Below are 15531 nucleotides of genomic sequence, written 5' to 3'. Positions count from 1 at the left end.
GGAGTTTGAGAGTTGAGGAGTTGAGGAGTGGGAGAGTTGTGGAGTTGAGGAGTGGGAGAGTTGTGGAGTTGAGGAGTGGGAGAGATGAGGAGTGGGAGAGTTGTGGAGTTGAGGAGTGGGAGAGTTGTGGAGTTGAGGAGTGGGAGAGATGAGGAGTGGGAGAGTTGTGGAGTTGAGGAGTGGGAGAGTTGTGGAGTTGAGGAGTGGGAGAGATGTGGAGTTGAGGAGTGGGAGAGTTGTTGAGTTTGAGAGTTGAGGAGTTGAGGAGTGGGAGAGTTGTGGAGTTGAGGAGTGGGAGAGTTGTGGAGTTGAGGAGTGGGAGAGTTGTGGAGTTGAGGAGTGGGACAGTTGAGGAGTGGGAGAGATGTGGAGTTGAGGAGTGGGAGAGTTGTGGAGTTGAGGAGTGGGAGAGTTGTGGAGTTGAGGAGTGGGAGAGTTGTGGAGTTGAGGAGTGGGAGAGATGTGGAGTTGAGGAGTGGGAGAGATGTGGAGTTGAGGAGTGGGAGAGTTGTGGAGTTGAGGAGTGGGGGAGTTGAGGAGTGGGAGAGTTGTGGAGTTAAGGAGTGGGGGAGTTGTGGAATTGATGAGTGGCAGAGTTGAGGAGTGGGAGAGTTTTGGAGTTGAGGAGTGGGAGAGTTGTGGAGTTGAGGAGTGGGAGAGTTGAGGAGTGGGAGAGTTGAGGAGTTGAGGAGTGGCAGAGTTGAGGAGTGGGAGAGTTTTGGAGTTAAGCAGTGGGACAGTTGTGGAATTGAGGAGTGGGAGAAATGTGGTGTTGAGGAGTGGGAGAGTTGAGGAGTTGAGGAGCGGGAGAGTTGCGGAGTGGGAGAGTTGTGGAGTTAAGGAGTGGGAGAGTTGTGGAGTTGAGGAGTGGGAGAGTTGAGGAGTGGGAGAGTTGTGGAGTTGAGGAGTGGGAGAGTTGAGGAGTGGGAGAGTTGTGGAGTTGAGGAGTGGGAGAGTTGTGGAGTTGAGGAGTGGGAGAGTTGTGGAGTTGAGGAGTGGGAGAGTTGTGGAGTTGAGGAGTGGGAGAGTTGAGGTGTGGGAGAGTTGAGGAGTGGGAGAGTTGTGGAGTTGAGGAGTGGGAGAGTTGTGGAGTTGAGGAGTGGGAGAGTTGTGGAGTTGAGGAGTGGGAGAGTTGAGGAGTTGAGGCGTGGGCGAGTTGTGGAGTTGAGGAGTGGGCGAGTTGTGGAGTTAGGAGTGGGAGAGTTGAGGAGTGGGAGAGATGTGGAGTTGAGGAGTGGGAGAGTTGAGGAGTGGGAGAGTTGAGGAGTGGGAGAGTTGTGGAGTTGAGGAGTGGGAGAGTTGTGGAGTGGGAGAGTTGTGGAGTTGAGGAGTGGGAGAGTTGTGGAGTTGAGGAGTGGGAGAGTTGTGGAGTTGAGGAGTGGGAGAGTTGAGGAGTTGAGGAGTGGGAGAGTTGAGGAGTGGGAGAGTTGTGGAGTTGAGGAGTGGGAGAGTTGTGGAGTTGAGGAGTGGGAGAGTTGTGGAGTTGAGGAGTGGGAGAGTTGTGGTGTTGAGGAGTGGGAGAGTTGAGGAGTGGGAGAGATGTGGTGTTGAGGAGTGGGAGAGTTGTGGAGTTAAGCAGTGGGAGAATTGGGGAGTTGAGGAGTGGGAGAGTTGTGGAGTTGAGGAGTGGGAGAGTTGAGGAGTGGGAGACTTGTGGAGTTAAGCAGTGGGAGAATTGGGGAGTTGAGGAGTGGGAGAGTTGGTGATTTGGAGTGTTCGGGAGAGGGCAGTTGTGGAGTTGGAGAGTGGAACTCGGTAGTTGGGCGTGGGGATTTAGTGGGAGTGGAATTTGAGTGTGGAGTCGCTGTTGCTGGAATTGGGCCTGACGAACAGCACGGTGACGCAGTGCTTAGCACTGCTGCCTCGTGGCGCCAAGGTTCCAGGTTCGATCCCGGCTCCGGGTCACTGTCCGTGTGGAGTTTGCACATTCTCCCCGTGTTTGCGTGGGTTTCGCCCCCACAACCCAAAGATGTGCAGGGTAGGTGGATTGGCCACACTAAATTGCCCCCTAATTGGAAAAAATGAATTGGGTAGTAATTTATTTTTAATAAAGGAATTGTGAGTGTGGAATTCGCGGGATTGGCATTGGTACTGGGCAGTTGGGACTAGAGACTTTGGACTGGTGATTGGGAAGTGGGAGTTGATGGGATTGGAATTGGTAGTTTGGGGGATTGGCGTGGGGAATTGGGAGTGGGAAGTTGGTGGGATTGGGGAGTGAGGATATGGGAGTGGGTGTGAGGACTTGGGAGTGGGAAGTTGGGGGGTTGGGTGTGGAAAGTTGGGGGTTTGGGAATGGGAAGTTGGGGAGCTGGTGGGATTGGGGAGTGGGGATTTGGGTGTGGGTGAGTGGAGTTGGGAGTGGGATGTTGGGGAGTTGGTGGGATTGGGGGTGGGGATTTGGGAGTGGGTGAGTGGAGTTGGGAGTGGGATGTTGGGGAGTTGGTGGGATTGGGGGTGGGGATTTGGGAGTGGGTGAGTGGAGTTGGGAGTGGGAAGTTGGGGAGCTGGTGGGATTGGGGGTGGGGATTTGGGAGTGGGTTGAGGGAGTTGGGAATGGGATGTTGAGTGCTGGGAGTTGAGTGGGAATGGGGAGTTGGGGATGCGGAGTTTGGTGTGGGGAGTTGGAGTTGGGGATTTGGGTGTGGGGGAGTGGAGTTGGGAATGGGAAGTTGGGAGTGGGATGTTGGGGAGTTGGTGGGATTGGGGGTGGGGATTTGGGAGTGGGTTGAGGGTGTTGGGGTGGGAAGTTGGGGAGTTGGGAGTGGGAAGTTGGGGAGCTGGTGGGATTGGGGAATGGGTTGAGGGAGTTGGGAGTGGGAAGTTGGGGAGTTGGGAGTGGGAAGTTGGGGAGCTGGTGGGATTGGGGAGTGGGGATTTGGGAGTGGGTTGAGGGAGTTGGGAATGGGAAGTTGGGGAGATGGGAGTTGGAAGTTGGGGAGCTGGTGGGATTGGGGGTGGGGATTTGGGAGTGGGTTGAGGGAGTTGGGAATGGGAAGTTGGGGAGTTGGGAGTGGGAAGTTGGGGAGCTGGTGGGATTGGGGAGTGGGGATTTGGGAGTGGGTTGAGGGAGTTGGGGTGGGAAGTTGGGGAGTTGGGAGTGGGAAGTTGGGGAGCTGGTGGGATTGGGGGTGGGGATTTGGGAGTGGGTTGAGGGAGTTGGGGTGGGAAGTTGGGGAGTTGGGAGTGGGAAGTTGGGGAGCTGGTGGGATTGGGGAGTGGGGATTTGGGAGTGGGTTGAGGGAGTTGGGAGTGGGAAGTTGGGGAGTTGGGAGTGGGAAGTTGGGGAGTTGGGAGTGGGAAATTGGGGAGCTGGTGGGATTGGGGAGTAGGGATTTGGGAGTGGGTTGAGGGAGTTGGGAATGGGAAGTTGGGGAGATGGGAGTGGGAAGTTGGGGAGCTGGTGGGATTGGGGAGTGGGGATTTGGGTGTGGGTGAGTGGAGTTGGGAATGGGAAGTTGGGAGTGGGATGTTGGGGAGTTGGTGGGATTGGGGGTGGAGATTTGGGTGTGGGTGAGTGGAGTTGGGAATGGGAAGTTGGGAGTGGGATGTTGGGGAGTTGGTGGGATTGGGGGTGGGGATTTGGGAGTGGGTTGAGGGAGTTGGGAGTGGGAAGTTGGGGAGTTGGGAGTGGGAAGTTGGGGAGCTGGTGGTATTGGGGAGTGGGGATTTGGGAGTGGGTTGAGGGAGTTGGGAATGGGAAGTTGGGGAGATGGGAGTTGGAAGTTGGGGAGCTGGTGGGATTGGGGAGTGGGGATTTGGGAGTGGGTTGAGGGAGTTGGGAGTGGGAAGTTGGGGAGTTGGGAGTGGGAAGTTGGGGGGCTGGTGTGATTGGGGAGTGGGGATTTGGGAGTGGGTTGAGGGAGTTGGGAGTGGGAAGTTGGGGAATTGGGAATGGGATATTGGGGAGTTGGTGGGATTGGGGGTGGGGATTTGGGAGTGGGTTGAGGGAGTTGGGAGTGGGAAGTTGAGTGCTGGGTGTTGAGTGGGAATGGGGAGTTGGGGATGCGGAGTTGGGTGTGGGGAGTTGGGGGTGGGGATGTGGGAGTGGGGAGTGGAAGAGGGAAATTGGGAATGGGAAGTTAGGAATGGGGAATTTGGTATTGGAAGGTTGAGGGTTTGGGTCTCTTTGGGTTTTAAGTTTTCTGGTGTAGGTTAGCAGTGTTTGGACTTGGAAGACATTTGCCGACTGAGGGATTGATGTCCATTTGCCTCGATCTGCTCATCCATGCCTCCTTTTCTGACCTGCCTGGGGGGTTTGGGGGGGGAGGGGCAATGGGCGGACACGCTAAATTAGGGATGGATACCTGTGCAAAGACTGTTCCTCTATTGCCACCAGTAGAGCCAAGGATTGTGGAAATCCTATTTCCCAGGCAGCAGAGAGCTGTTGGAGGAATTGGGAAGTGGTGTTTTCAAGACAAAGCCTGTTTGTCCGCTCTCCCTCCGTATCTCTTTCTAATATTCTCCGTCTCTTCACCCCCTGCAGATCTTGTGCCACCTGGCCAACAGCCTCAGTCCCTCGGATAGACGCCCCATTAAGAAGATCCAGACTTCTGAACGAGCGTTCACTCAGATGGAGCAGATCTCCCAGTTCCTCAAGGCACTGACAGACTATGGTCTGACCACAACGGACCTCTTCCAGACTGTGGATCTGTGGGAAGGTGAGCACGTGACAGGCAGAGACTGAGATCTTCCAGTGCCCAGTGTCTGGGGTTCAGTCTTTTTCTTATAAATTTAGAGCACCCAATTCTTTTTTCCAATTGAGGGGCAATTTAGCGTGGCCAATTCACCTACCCTGCACATCTTTGGGAGTGGGACCCACACAGACAGTGACCCGGGGTCGGGATCGACCCCGGGTCCTCGGCGCCGTGAGGCTGCAGTGCTAACCACTGGGCCACTGTGCCGTCCCTGGGGTTCAATCTAGTTTGACTGATCTTCCTGTTTACAGGAGCTGGAGGAGGCCAGAGAGAGACTGAAAGGCTCCCTCCTGTTCCTGTGTTAGAGGCTCGAGAGGGAATGCATGGGCTTCTTTGGTTCCTGCATAGCAGATCCAAGAGGGGCTGAATGGCCTCCCTCTGTCCGTGTGTAACAGGCTTGGGAGGGGGAAGAATGGCATCCTTCTGTTCCTGGGTAACAGCCTCAAGAATGTCTGAATTACCTCCTCTGTTCCTGTGCAACAGGTTCGAGAGGGGCTGAATGGCCTCCCATCCCTGTGTGGCATGGACAGTGTGGGAAAGAATGACTGAAACCCACCGCCCGTTATCAGTGTGCTTTTCGAAAGGAAGAGTTGTACGTTTTTTGAACGTCTGGAAGGATGGGGACAATCTGAAAACCAGCAGCAAGGTTGCGATGGGTTTAAATAAAGGGGAGTGTTCATTCACACAGGCCAGAAATCTAACGCGATGTCACTCAGCTGGCCACACACGCACACATGCACAAACAAAGAAAATACAGTTAAAGAGAACGGCGCACTTTTATCAATTCTAAAAAAAAAAGGAAATCTGTAATTCGCACGATTGGCACGCCCTGCAATACAAATGCTGCAGGCTGGGTGAAGAAGGCCTTTTCACGGCCAAGGTAGACGGGAAAATTCAGCAGCCAAAGCCCTTCCAGGATTCCTCGAAGGGTTGAGACTTTCTGCAGATCGCAAAGTTGTTTGTTTGCTGGGTTCTTACCAAAAGATCAGTTTTCTGCACTGCCGCGGGCTCCTGAAAACCAACACAATGGCCGATCCTTCCAGCTGTGTTCGCTGAACCAGCACTCATTGCCCTTGGGGAGAATTGTTGCCCTCTCTGCTGTTGCCGTGTCTTTCTGCAGGCGGCACGGTGGCCCAGTGGTTAGCACTGCTGCCCCACGCCGCCGAGGACCCCGGTTCGATCCTGGCCCCGGGTCACTGTCCATTCTCCCCGTGTCTGCGTGGGTCTCGCCCCCACAACCCAAAGATGTGCAGGGGGGGGTGGATTGGCCTCGCTAAATTGCCCCTTAATTGGAAAATAATTGGGTGCTCTTAAAAAAGTGTTTTAAAACTCTCCCCTGCCAATGCAAGATGGCCAACGAAACCCGTCTGCACACTTGTCTGTAGGTGCGCTGAGCATGAGCGAGGAATTTTGCCCATCCAAGCTTGAGTCATGTCAGGGGCTATTTTTAAATTCTAAAATATCATTGTAAGTTGATGTAGCGAGATTTGTGAAATGAATGGAGACCTGGGGCGAAATTCTCCGGAAACGGCGCGATGTCCGCCGACTGGCGCCCAAAGCGGCGCAAATCAGTCGGGCATCGCGCCGCCCCAAAGGTGCGGAATGCTCTGAGGGGCTAGGCCGGCGTCGGAGGAATTTCCGCCCCGCCAGCTGGCGCGGAAATGACATCTCCGGGCGGCGCATGCGCGGGAGCGTCAGCGGCCGCTGACAGTTTTCCGCGCATGCGCAGTGGAGGGAGCCTCTTCTGCCTCCGCCATGGTGGAGGCCGTGGCGGAGGCGGAAGGGAAAGAGTGCCCCCACGGCACAGGCCCGCCCGCGGATCGGTGGGCCCCGATCGCGGGCCAGGCCACCGTGGGGGCACCCCCCGGGGCCAGATCGCCCCGCTCCCGCCCCCCAGGACCCCGGAGCCCGCCCGCGCCGCCTTGTCCCGCCGGTAAGGTAGGTGGTTTAATCCACGCCGGCGGGACAGGCATTTTAGCGGCGGGACTTCGGCCCATCCGGGCCGGAGAATCGCCGGGGGGGTCCGCCAACCAGCGCGGCGCGATTCCCGCCCCCGCCGAATATCCGTTGCCGGAGACTTCGGCAACCGGCGGGGGCGGGATTCACGGCAGCCCCCAGCGATTCTCCGACCCGGCGGGGGGAGTCGGAGAATCTCGCCCCTGCAGTCAGACAGATAAGAAATCAGAATATAAATGAGTCCCACAGAAACAAGCTGTAGAACGGAGTAATGCTAGTCCAACGTGAGGTGAGGGGGGAGAGGTGGAAGAGTCAGGTTCATTCAGTGGATCGGCACATCACTGACCCGGTTAATTGCCTTGCGAAGGTGGTGGAGTGCTGCCTTCTTCAACCGCAGTAGTCCATCTGATGTAGGTACACCCACAGTGCTGTCAGAGAGGCGATTCCAGGATTTTGACGCAGCGACAGTGAAGGAACGACGATCTATTTCCAAGTCAGGATGGTGTGTGGCTGGGGGAGGACCTTCCAGGTGCTGGGGTTCCTCTAGTAGGTAGCGGTCGTGGGTTTGGAAGGTGCTGCCTGAGGAACCTCGGTAAGTTCCTGCAGTGCATCTTGTAGATGGTGCGCACGGCTGCCACTGTGCGTCGGGGTGGAGGGGCTGAATGTTTGTGGAAGCAATCAAGCAGGGCTGCTTTGTCCTGGATGGCATGCACGCTGCGACCGGCACGAACTCGCCCATGCGCACTGCGACCGGCACGAACTCGCCCATGTGCGCTGCGACCGGCGCGAACTCGCCCATGCGCGCTGCGACCGGCACGAACTCGCCCATGCGCGCTGCGACCGGCACAAACTCGCCCATGCGCGCTGCGAACGGCATGAACTCGCCCATGCGCACTGCGACCGGCACGAACTCGCCCATGCGCACTGCGACCGGCACGAACTCGCCAATGCGCACTGCGACCGGCACGAACTCGCCCATGCGCGCTGCGACCGGCACGAACTCGCCCATGCGCGCTGCGACCGGCACGAACTCGCCCATGCGCGCTGCAACCGGCACGAACTCGCCCATGCGCGCTGCGACCGGCACGAACTCGCCCATGCGCGCTGCGACCGGCACGAACTCGCCCATGCTCTCTGCGACCGGCACGAACTCGCTCATGCGCGCTGCGACCGGCACGAACTCGCCCATGCGCGCTGCGACCGGCACGAACTCGGCCATGCGCACTGCGACCGGCACGAACTCGCCCATGCGCGCTGCGATCGGCACGAACTCGCCCATGCGCGCTGCGACCGGCACGAACTCGCCCATGCGCGCTGCGACCGGCACGAACTCGCCCATGCGCGCTGCGACCGGCACGAACTCGCCCATGCGCGCTGCGACCGGCACGAACTCGCCCATGCGCGCTGCGACCGGCACGAACTCGCCCATGTGCGCTGCGACCGGCACGAACTCGCCCATGCGCGCTGCGACCGGCACGAACTCGCCCATGCTCTCTGCGACCGGCACGAACTCGCTCATGCGCGCTGCGACCGGCACGAACTCGCCCATGCGCGCTGCGACCGGCACGAACTCGGCCATGCGCACTGCGACCGGCACGAACTCGCCCATGCGCACTGCGACCGGCACGAACTCGCCCATGCGCACTGCGACCGGCACGAACTCGCCCATGCGCACTGCGACCGGCACGAACTCGCCCATGCACACTGCGACCGGCACGAACTCGCTCATGCGCGATGCGACCGGCACGAACTCGCCCATGCACACTGCGACCGGCACAAACTCGACCATGCGCGCTGCGACCGGCGCAAACTCGCCCATGTGCACTGCGACCGGCACGAACTCGCCCATGCGCGCTACGACCGGCGCGAACTCGCCCATGTGCACTGCGACCGGCACAAACTCGCCCATGCGCGCTGCGACCGGCACGAACTCGCCCATGCGCACTGCGACCGGCACGAACTCGCCCATGCGCACTGCGACTGGCACGAACTCGCTCATGCGCACTGCGACTGGCACGAACTCGCCCATGCACACTGCGACCGGCACGAACTCGCCCATGCGCGCTGCGACCGGCACGAACTCGCCCATGCGCGCTGCGACCGGCACGAACTCGCCCATGCGCACCGCGACCGGCACAAACTCGCCCATGCTCACTGCGACCGGCACGAACTCGCCCATGCGCGCTGCGACCGGCACGAACTCGCCCATGCGCGCTGCGACCGGCACGAACTCGCCCATGCGCACTGCGACCGGCACGAACTCGCCCATGCGCGCTGCGACCGGCACGAACTCGCCCATGCGCGCTGCGACCTGCACGAACTCGCTCATGCGCGCTGCGACCGGCACGAACTCGCCCATGCGCGCTGCGACCGGCACGAACTCGCCCATGCGCGCTGCGACCGGCACGAACTCGCCCATGCGCGCTGCGACCGGCACGAACTCGCCCATGCGCGCTGCGACCGGCACGAACTCGCCCATCCGCACTGCGACCGGCACGAACTCGCCCATGCGCGCTGCGACCGGCACGAACTCGGCCATGCGCACTGCGACCGGCACGAACTCGCCCATACGCGCTGCGACCGGCACGAACTCGTCCATGCGCGCTGCGACCGGCACGAACTCGCCCATGCGCACTGCGACCGGCACAAACTCGCCCATGCGCACTGCGACCCGCACGAACTCGCCCTTGCGCGCTGCGACCGGCACGAACTCGCCCATGCGCACTGCGACCGGCACGAACTCGCCCATGTGCGCTGCGACCGGCACAAACTCGCCCATGCGCGCTGCGACCGGCACGAACTCGCCCATGCGCACTGCGACCGGCACGAACTCGCCCTTGCGCGCTGCGACCGGCACGAACTCGCCCATGCGCACTGCGACCGGCACGAACTCGCCCATGCGCACTGCGACCGGCACGAACTCGCCCATGCTCACTGTGACCGGCACAAACTCGCCCATGCGCGCTGCGACCGGCACGAACTCGCCCATGCGCGCTGCGACTGGCACGAACTCGCCCATGCTCAGTGTGACCGGCACGTACTCGCCCATGCGCACTGCGACCGGCACGAACTCGCCTATGCGCGCTGCGACCGGCACGAACTCGCCCACGCGCACTGCGACCGGCACGATCTCGCCCATGCGCGCTGCGACCGGCACAAACTCGCCCATGCTCACTGCGACCGGCACGAACTCGCCCATGCTCACTGCGACCGGCACGAACTCGGCCATGCGCACTGCGACCGGCACGAACTCGCCCATGCTCAGTGTGACCGGCACGTACTCGCCCATGCGCACTGCGACCGGCACGAACTCGCCCATGCGCACTGCGACCGGCACGAACTCGCCCATGCGCGCTGCGACCGGCACAAACTCGCCCATGTGCACTGCGACCGGCACAAACTCGCCCATGCGCACTGCGACCGGCACGAACTCGGCCGTGCGCACTGCGACCGGCACGAACTCGCCCATGCTCAGTGTGACCGGCACGTACTCGCCCATGCGCACTGCGACCGGCACAAACTCGCCCACGCTCACTGCGACCGGCGCGAACTCGACCATGCGCGCTGCGACTGGCACGAACTCGCACATGCGCACTGCGACCGGCACGAACTCGCCCATGCGCACTGCGACCGGCACAAACTCGCCCTTGCGCACTGTGACCAGCACGAACTCGCCCATGCGCACTGCGACCGGCACGAACTCGCCCATGCGCGCTGCGACCGGCACGAACTCGCCCATGCGCGCTGCGACCGGCACGAACTCGCCCATGCGCACTGCGACCGGCACGAACTCGCCCATGCGCGCTGCGACCGGCACGAACTCGCCCATGCGCGCTGCGACCGGCACGAACTCGCCCATGCGCGCTGCGACCGGCATGAACTCGCCCATGCTCACTGCGACCGGCACGAACTCGCCCATGCGCGCTGCGACCGCCACGAACTCGCCCATGCTCACTGCGACCGGCACGAACTCGCCCTTGCGCGCTGCGACCGGCACGAACTCGCCCATGCGCACTGCGACCGGCACGAACTCGCCCATGCGCGCTGCGACCGGCACAAACTCGCCCATGCGCGCTGCGACCGGCACGAACTCGCCCATGCGCACTGCGACTGGCACGAACTCGCCCTTGCGCGCTGCGACCGGCACGAACTCGCCCATGCGCACTGCGACCGGCACGAACTCGCCCATGCGCACTGCGACCGGCACGAACTCGCCCATGCTCACTGTGACCGGCACAAACTCGCCCATGCGCGCTGCGACCGGCACGAACTCGCCCATGCGCGCTGCGACCGGCACGAACTCGCCCATGCTCAGTGTGACCGGCACGTACTCGCCCATGCGCACTGCGACCGGCACGAACTCGCCTATGCGCGCTGCGACCGGCACGAACTCGCCCACGCGCACTGCGACCGGCACGATCTCGCCCATGCGCGCTGCGACCGGCACAAACTCGCCCATGCTCACTGTGACCGGCACGAACTCGCCCATGCGCACCGCGACCGGCACGAACTCGCCCATGCGCGCTGCGACCGGCACGAACTCGCCCATGCTCACTGCGACCAGCACGAACTTGCCCATGCGCGCTGCGACCGGCACGAACTCGCCCATGCGCACTGCGACCGGCACGAACTCGCCCATGCGCACTGCGACCGGCACGAACTCGCCCATGCGCACCGCGACCGGCACTAACTCGCCCATGCTCACTGCGACCGGCACGAACTCGCCCATGCGCGCTGCGACCGGCACGAACTCGCCCATGAGCACTGCGACCGGCACGAACTCGCCCATGCGCACTGCGACCGGCACGAACTCGGCCATGCGCACTGCAACCGGCACGAACTCGCCCATGCTCAGTGTGACCGGCACGTACTCGCCCATGCGCACTGCGACCGGCACGAACTCGCCCATGCGCACTGCGACCGGCACGAACTCGCTCATGCGCACTGCGACCGGCACGAACTCGCCCATGCTCACTGCGACCAGCACGAACTCGCCCATGCGCACTGCGACCGGCACAAACTCACCCATGCGCGCTGCGACCGGCACGAACTCGCCCATGCGCACTGCGACCGGCACGAACTCGCCCATGCGCGCTGCGACCGGCACGAACTCGCCCATGCGCGCTGCGACCGGCACGAACTCGCCCATGCGCACTGCGACCGGCACGAACTCGCCCATGCTCACTGCGACCGGCACGAACTCGCTCATGCGCGCTGCGACCGGCACGAACTCGCCCATGCTCACTGCGACCGGCACGAACTCGCCCATGCGCACTGCGACCGGCACGAACTCGCCCATGCGCGCTGCGACCGGCACAAACTCACCCATGCGCGCTGCGACCGGCACGAACTCGCCCATGCTCACTGCGACCGGCACGAACTCGCTCATGCGCACTGTGACCGGCACGAACTCGCCCATGCGCACTGCGACCGGCACGAACTCGCCCATGCACACTGCGACCGGCACGAACTCGCCCATGCACACTGCGACCGGCACGAACTCGCCCATGCTCACTGCGACCGGCACGTACTCGCCTATGCGCGCTGCGACCGGCACGAACTCGCCCATGCGCACTGCGACCGGCACGAACTCGCCCATGCGCGCTGCGACCGGCACAAACTCGCCCATGCGCACTGTGACCGGCACGAACTCGCCCATGCGCACTGCGACCGGCACGAACTCGCCCATGCGCACTGCGACCGGCACGAACTCGCCCATGCGCACTGTGACCGGCACGACCTCGCCCATGCGCGCTGCGACCGGCACGAACTCGCCCAAGCGCGCTGCGACCGGCACGAACTCGCCCATGCTCCCTGTGACCGGCACGAACTCGCCCATGCTCACTGCGACCGGCACGAACTCGCCCATGCGCACTGCGACCGGCACGAACTCGCCCATGCTCACTGCGACCAGCACGAACTTGCCCATGCACGCTGCGACCGGCACGAACTCGCCCATGCGCGCTGCGACTGGCACGAACTCGCCCATGCGCGCTGCGACCGGCACGAACTCGCCCATGCGCGCTGCGACCAGCACGAACTCGCCCATGCTCACTGCGACCGGCACGAACTCGCCCATACGCGCTGCGACCAGCACGAACTCGCCCATGCGCACTGCGACCGGCACGAACTCGCCCATGCGCACTGCGACCGGCACGAACTCGCCCATGCGCACTGCGACCGGCACGAACTCGCCCATGCGCGCTGCGACCGGCACGAACTCGCCCATGCGCACTGCGACCGGCACGAAATCGCCCTTGCGCGCTGCGACCGGCACAAACTCGCCCATGCGCGCTGCGACCGGCACGAACTCGCGCATGCGCGCTGCGACCGGCACGAACTCGCCCATGAGCACTGCGACCGGCACGAACTCGCGCATGCGCGCTGCGACCGGCACGAACTCGCCCATGCTCACTGCGACCAGCACGAACTCGCCCATGCGCGCTGCGACCGGCACGAACTCGCCCATGCGCACTGCGACCGGCACGAACTCGCCCATGCGCACTGCGACCGGCACGAACTCGCCCATGCGCACTGCGACCGGCACGAACTCTCCCATGCGCGCTGCGACCGGCACGAACTCGCCCATGCGCACCGCGACCGGCACGAACTCGCCCATGCGCGCTGCGACCGGCACGAACTCGCCCATGCGCGCTGCGACCGGCACGAACTCGCCCATGCGCACTGTGACCAGCACGAACTCGCCCATGCTCGCTGCGACCGGCACGAACTCGCCCATGCTCACTGTGACCGGCACGAACTCGCCCATGCGCACTGCGACCGGCACGAACTCGCCCATGCTCACTGCGACCGGCACTAACTCGCCCATGCTCACTGCGACCGGCACAAACTCGCCCATGCGCGCTGCGACCGGCACGAACTCGCCCATGCGCACTGCGACCGGCACGAACTCGCCCATGCGCGCTGCGACCGGCACGAACTCGCCCATGCGCACTGCGACCGGCACGAACTCGCCCATGCGCACTGCGACCGGCACGAACTCGCCCATGCGCGCTGCGACCGGCGCGAACTCGCCCATGCGCGCTGCGACCGGCACGAACTCGCCCATGCGCACTGCGACCGGCACGAACTCGCCCATGCGCGCTGCGACCGGCACGAACTTGCCCATGCGCGCTGCGACCGGCACGAACTCGCCCATGCGCGCTGCGACGAGCAGGGACTCGCCCATGCACGCTGCGACCGGCACGAACTCGCCCATGCGCGCTGCGACCGGCACGAACTTGCCCATGCGCACTGCGACCGGCACGAACTCGCCCATGCGCATTGCGACCGGCACGAACTCGCCCATGCGCACTGCGACCGGCACGAACTCGCCCATGCGCGCTGCGACCACCACGAACTCGCCCATGCGCACTGCGACCGGCACGAACTCGCCCATGCGCGCTGCGACCAGCGCGAACTCGCCCATGCATGCTGGCTTCCTTCTCCGTGCCGTCCCCGACGCAACATGCGTAGGGCTACAGCGGCCAGCGCGGAGTAAAAGAGGCCAGCCTGCCGATCGGTAGGCCCCGTTCGCGGGCCAGGCCACGGAGGAGGGCCCCCCCCCCCCGGGGTCGGACCGCCCCTCCCCCACCACCGGGCCGCCCCCGACAGGATGGACGCTGAGGTCCCGCCGGGTAAGATCACACGTGAACGGCGTTGGCGGGACTCGGGCTTTCTTGGCGGCTCGGCTCATCCCGGCACCAATTGCGCCGACTCTCCGGTGACCGGAGAGTCGGTGGACCTGCGTCGGGGCGGCGGCGCGCGAATCGCACCCGGCCCACTGATCCTCCGAACCGGCGCGGGCTGAGAGAATCCCACCCAACAATTCCAGGGATCCAACTTGATCCACGACCGAAGTTTATCGAGGATACAGCTTCATTTATCGTAAATGACATTGCTGTACGATGTGATCCATGGCTTCCTTTCTGATTACTTTGGCTGGCTTCGACCCTCCCTGGAAAATTTGGTCACACGGGGTTCAGTCTCATTGTGGGATGACAGCGATTCTGCGGGTGGAACTCCCGTTGTTGCATGAGGAGAGGTACGATAGCTAAGGAGGAACCGTGAGATTTTGGTCCCTGAGGTTCATCCTGACATTTTTTTTAGGCCAGACTTGAAACTTTGGACACTCTCTCAGCTCGTCTGATTGATGCTGGGTGATAAGGCACAGGTCTAATATGCTTCATTCCATTGAGAGGGGTGAAGTTTTGAAACTTCAGCTCGTGGGAATATTGATGCATTGTCCGATACCATGACTTCAGGTAATCTGTGAGTTGAAAATCATTGCCGGAATCTTCTGATGATAGCCTGTGATGTAGGTGACCTGACCTCAATAATGTCCATCAAAAATATTGTGCCCAGGAATGGACCAACATAATTGATATGGATTCGCACCCCTGGCCATTCCCATGGGTACACCTTTGTTGCAGTTGGCACCATTGAAAGTGCTTGACTAGCTTCTCAATAGCAGCATCAATACCAGGCCACCACTAATAACCCCTAGCAAGCTTCTTCATCTTAGAAATGCTGGGATGAGTGCTGTGAATTTCATTTCCTCGGAAACTGTCAGTTCTCGCAAGTGGACATTTATCCAGCTTGGCACCTGATTAACTGTTAGTTTAAATTGCCGCAAATGCAGATGGTCTTGTCCGGTTTCAATACGGGGACTGTAGGCGCTGCCCATTCCAACAACTGAACTGGCTGGGTAATGCCAGTTGGCTTCGCAAATCGAGAACTGTGTCCCAGGGGTAATAGGCGAGGATCAAACGTGTTTCGGGAAAGGGAGGCAGTTCCCAGCGAATGTTAGAAGGCTACCCATTGTAATTATAATGGCCCCGGAGGGGCTGGAGGTGGAGGTGGCAGTGGCAATGGATACGGA

The 15531-nt window shown here is 61.7% G+C and overlaps 1 protein-coding gene across 1 annotated transcript in view; it reads left to right on the top strand.

The window, feature by feature from the left end:
- Window positions 1-4483: 4483 nt before the first annotated feature.
- Window positions 4484-15531, top strand: part of LOC140407336 (transgelin-2-like) — a gene marked incomplete at its 5' end in the record, with an annotated part of 31845 nt that continues 20797 nt past the window's right edge. The window contains one exon of the mRNA XM_072494909.1: window positions 4484-4658. Coding sequence (XP_072351010.1) covers window positions 4484-4658 — 175 coding nt within the window. The remainder of the gene's footprint in view (window positions 4659-15531) is intronic.

The sequence above is a fragment of the Scyliorhinus torazame genome, unplaced genomic scaffold, assembly GCF_047496885.1.
Source record: "Scyliorhinus torazame isolate Kashiwa2021f unplaced genomic scaffold, sScyTor2.1 scaffold_1466, whole genome shotgun sequence".
NCBI classification, from domain to species: Eukaryota; Metazoa; Chordata; class Chondrichthyes; order Carcharhiniformes; family Scyliorhinidae; genus Scyliorhinus; species Scyliorhinus torazame.
The sequence above is the reverse complement of the archived record's forward strand: the minus strand, read 5'-3'. Positions and strand labels throughout refer to the sequence as shown.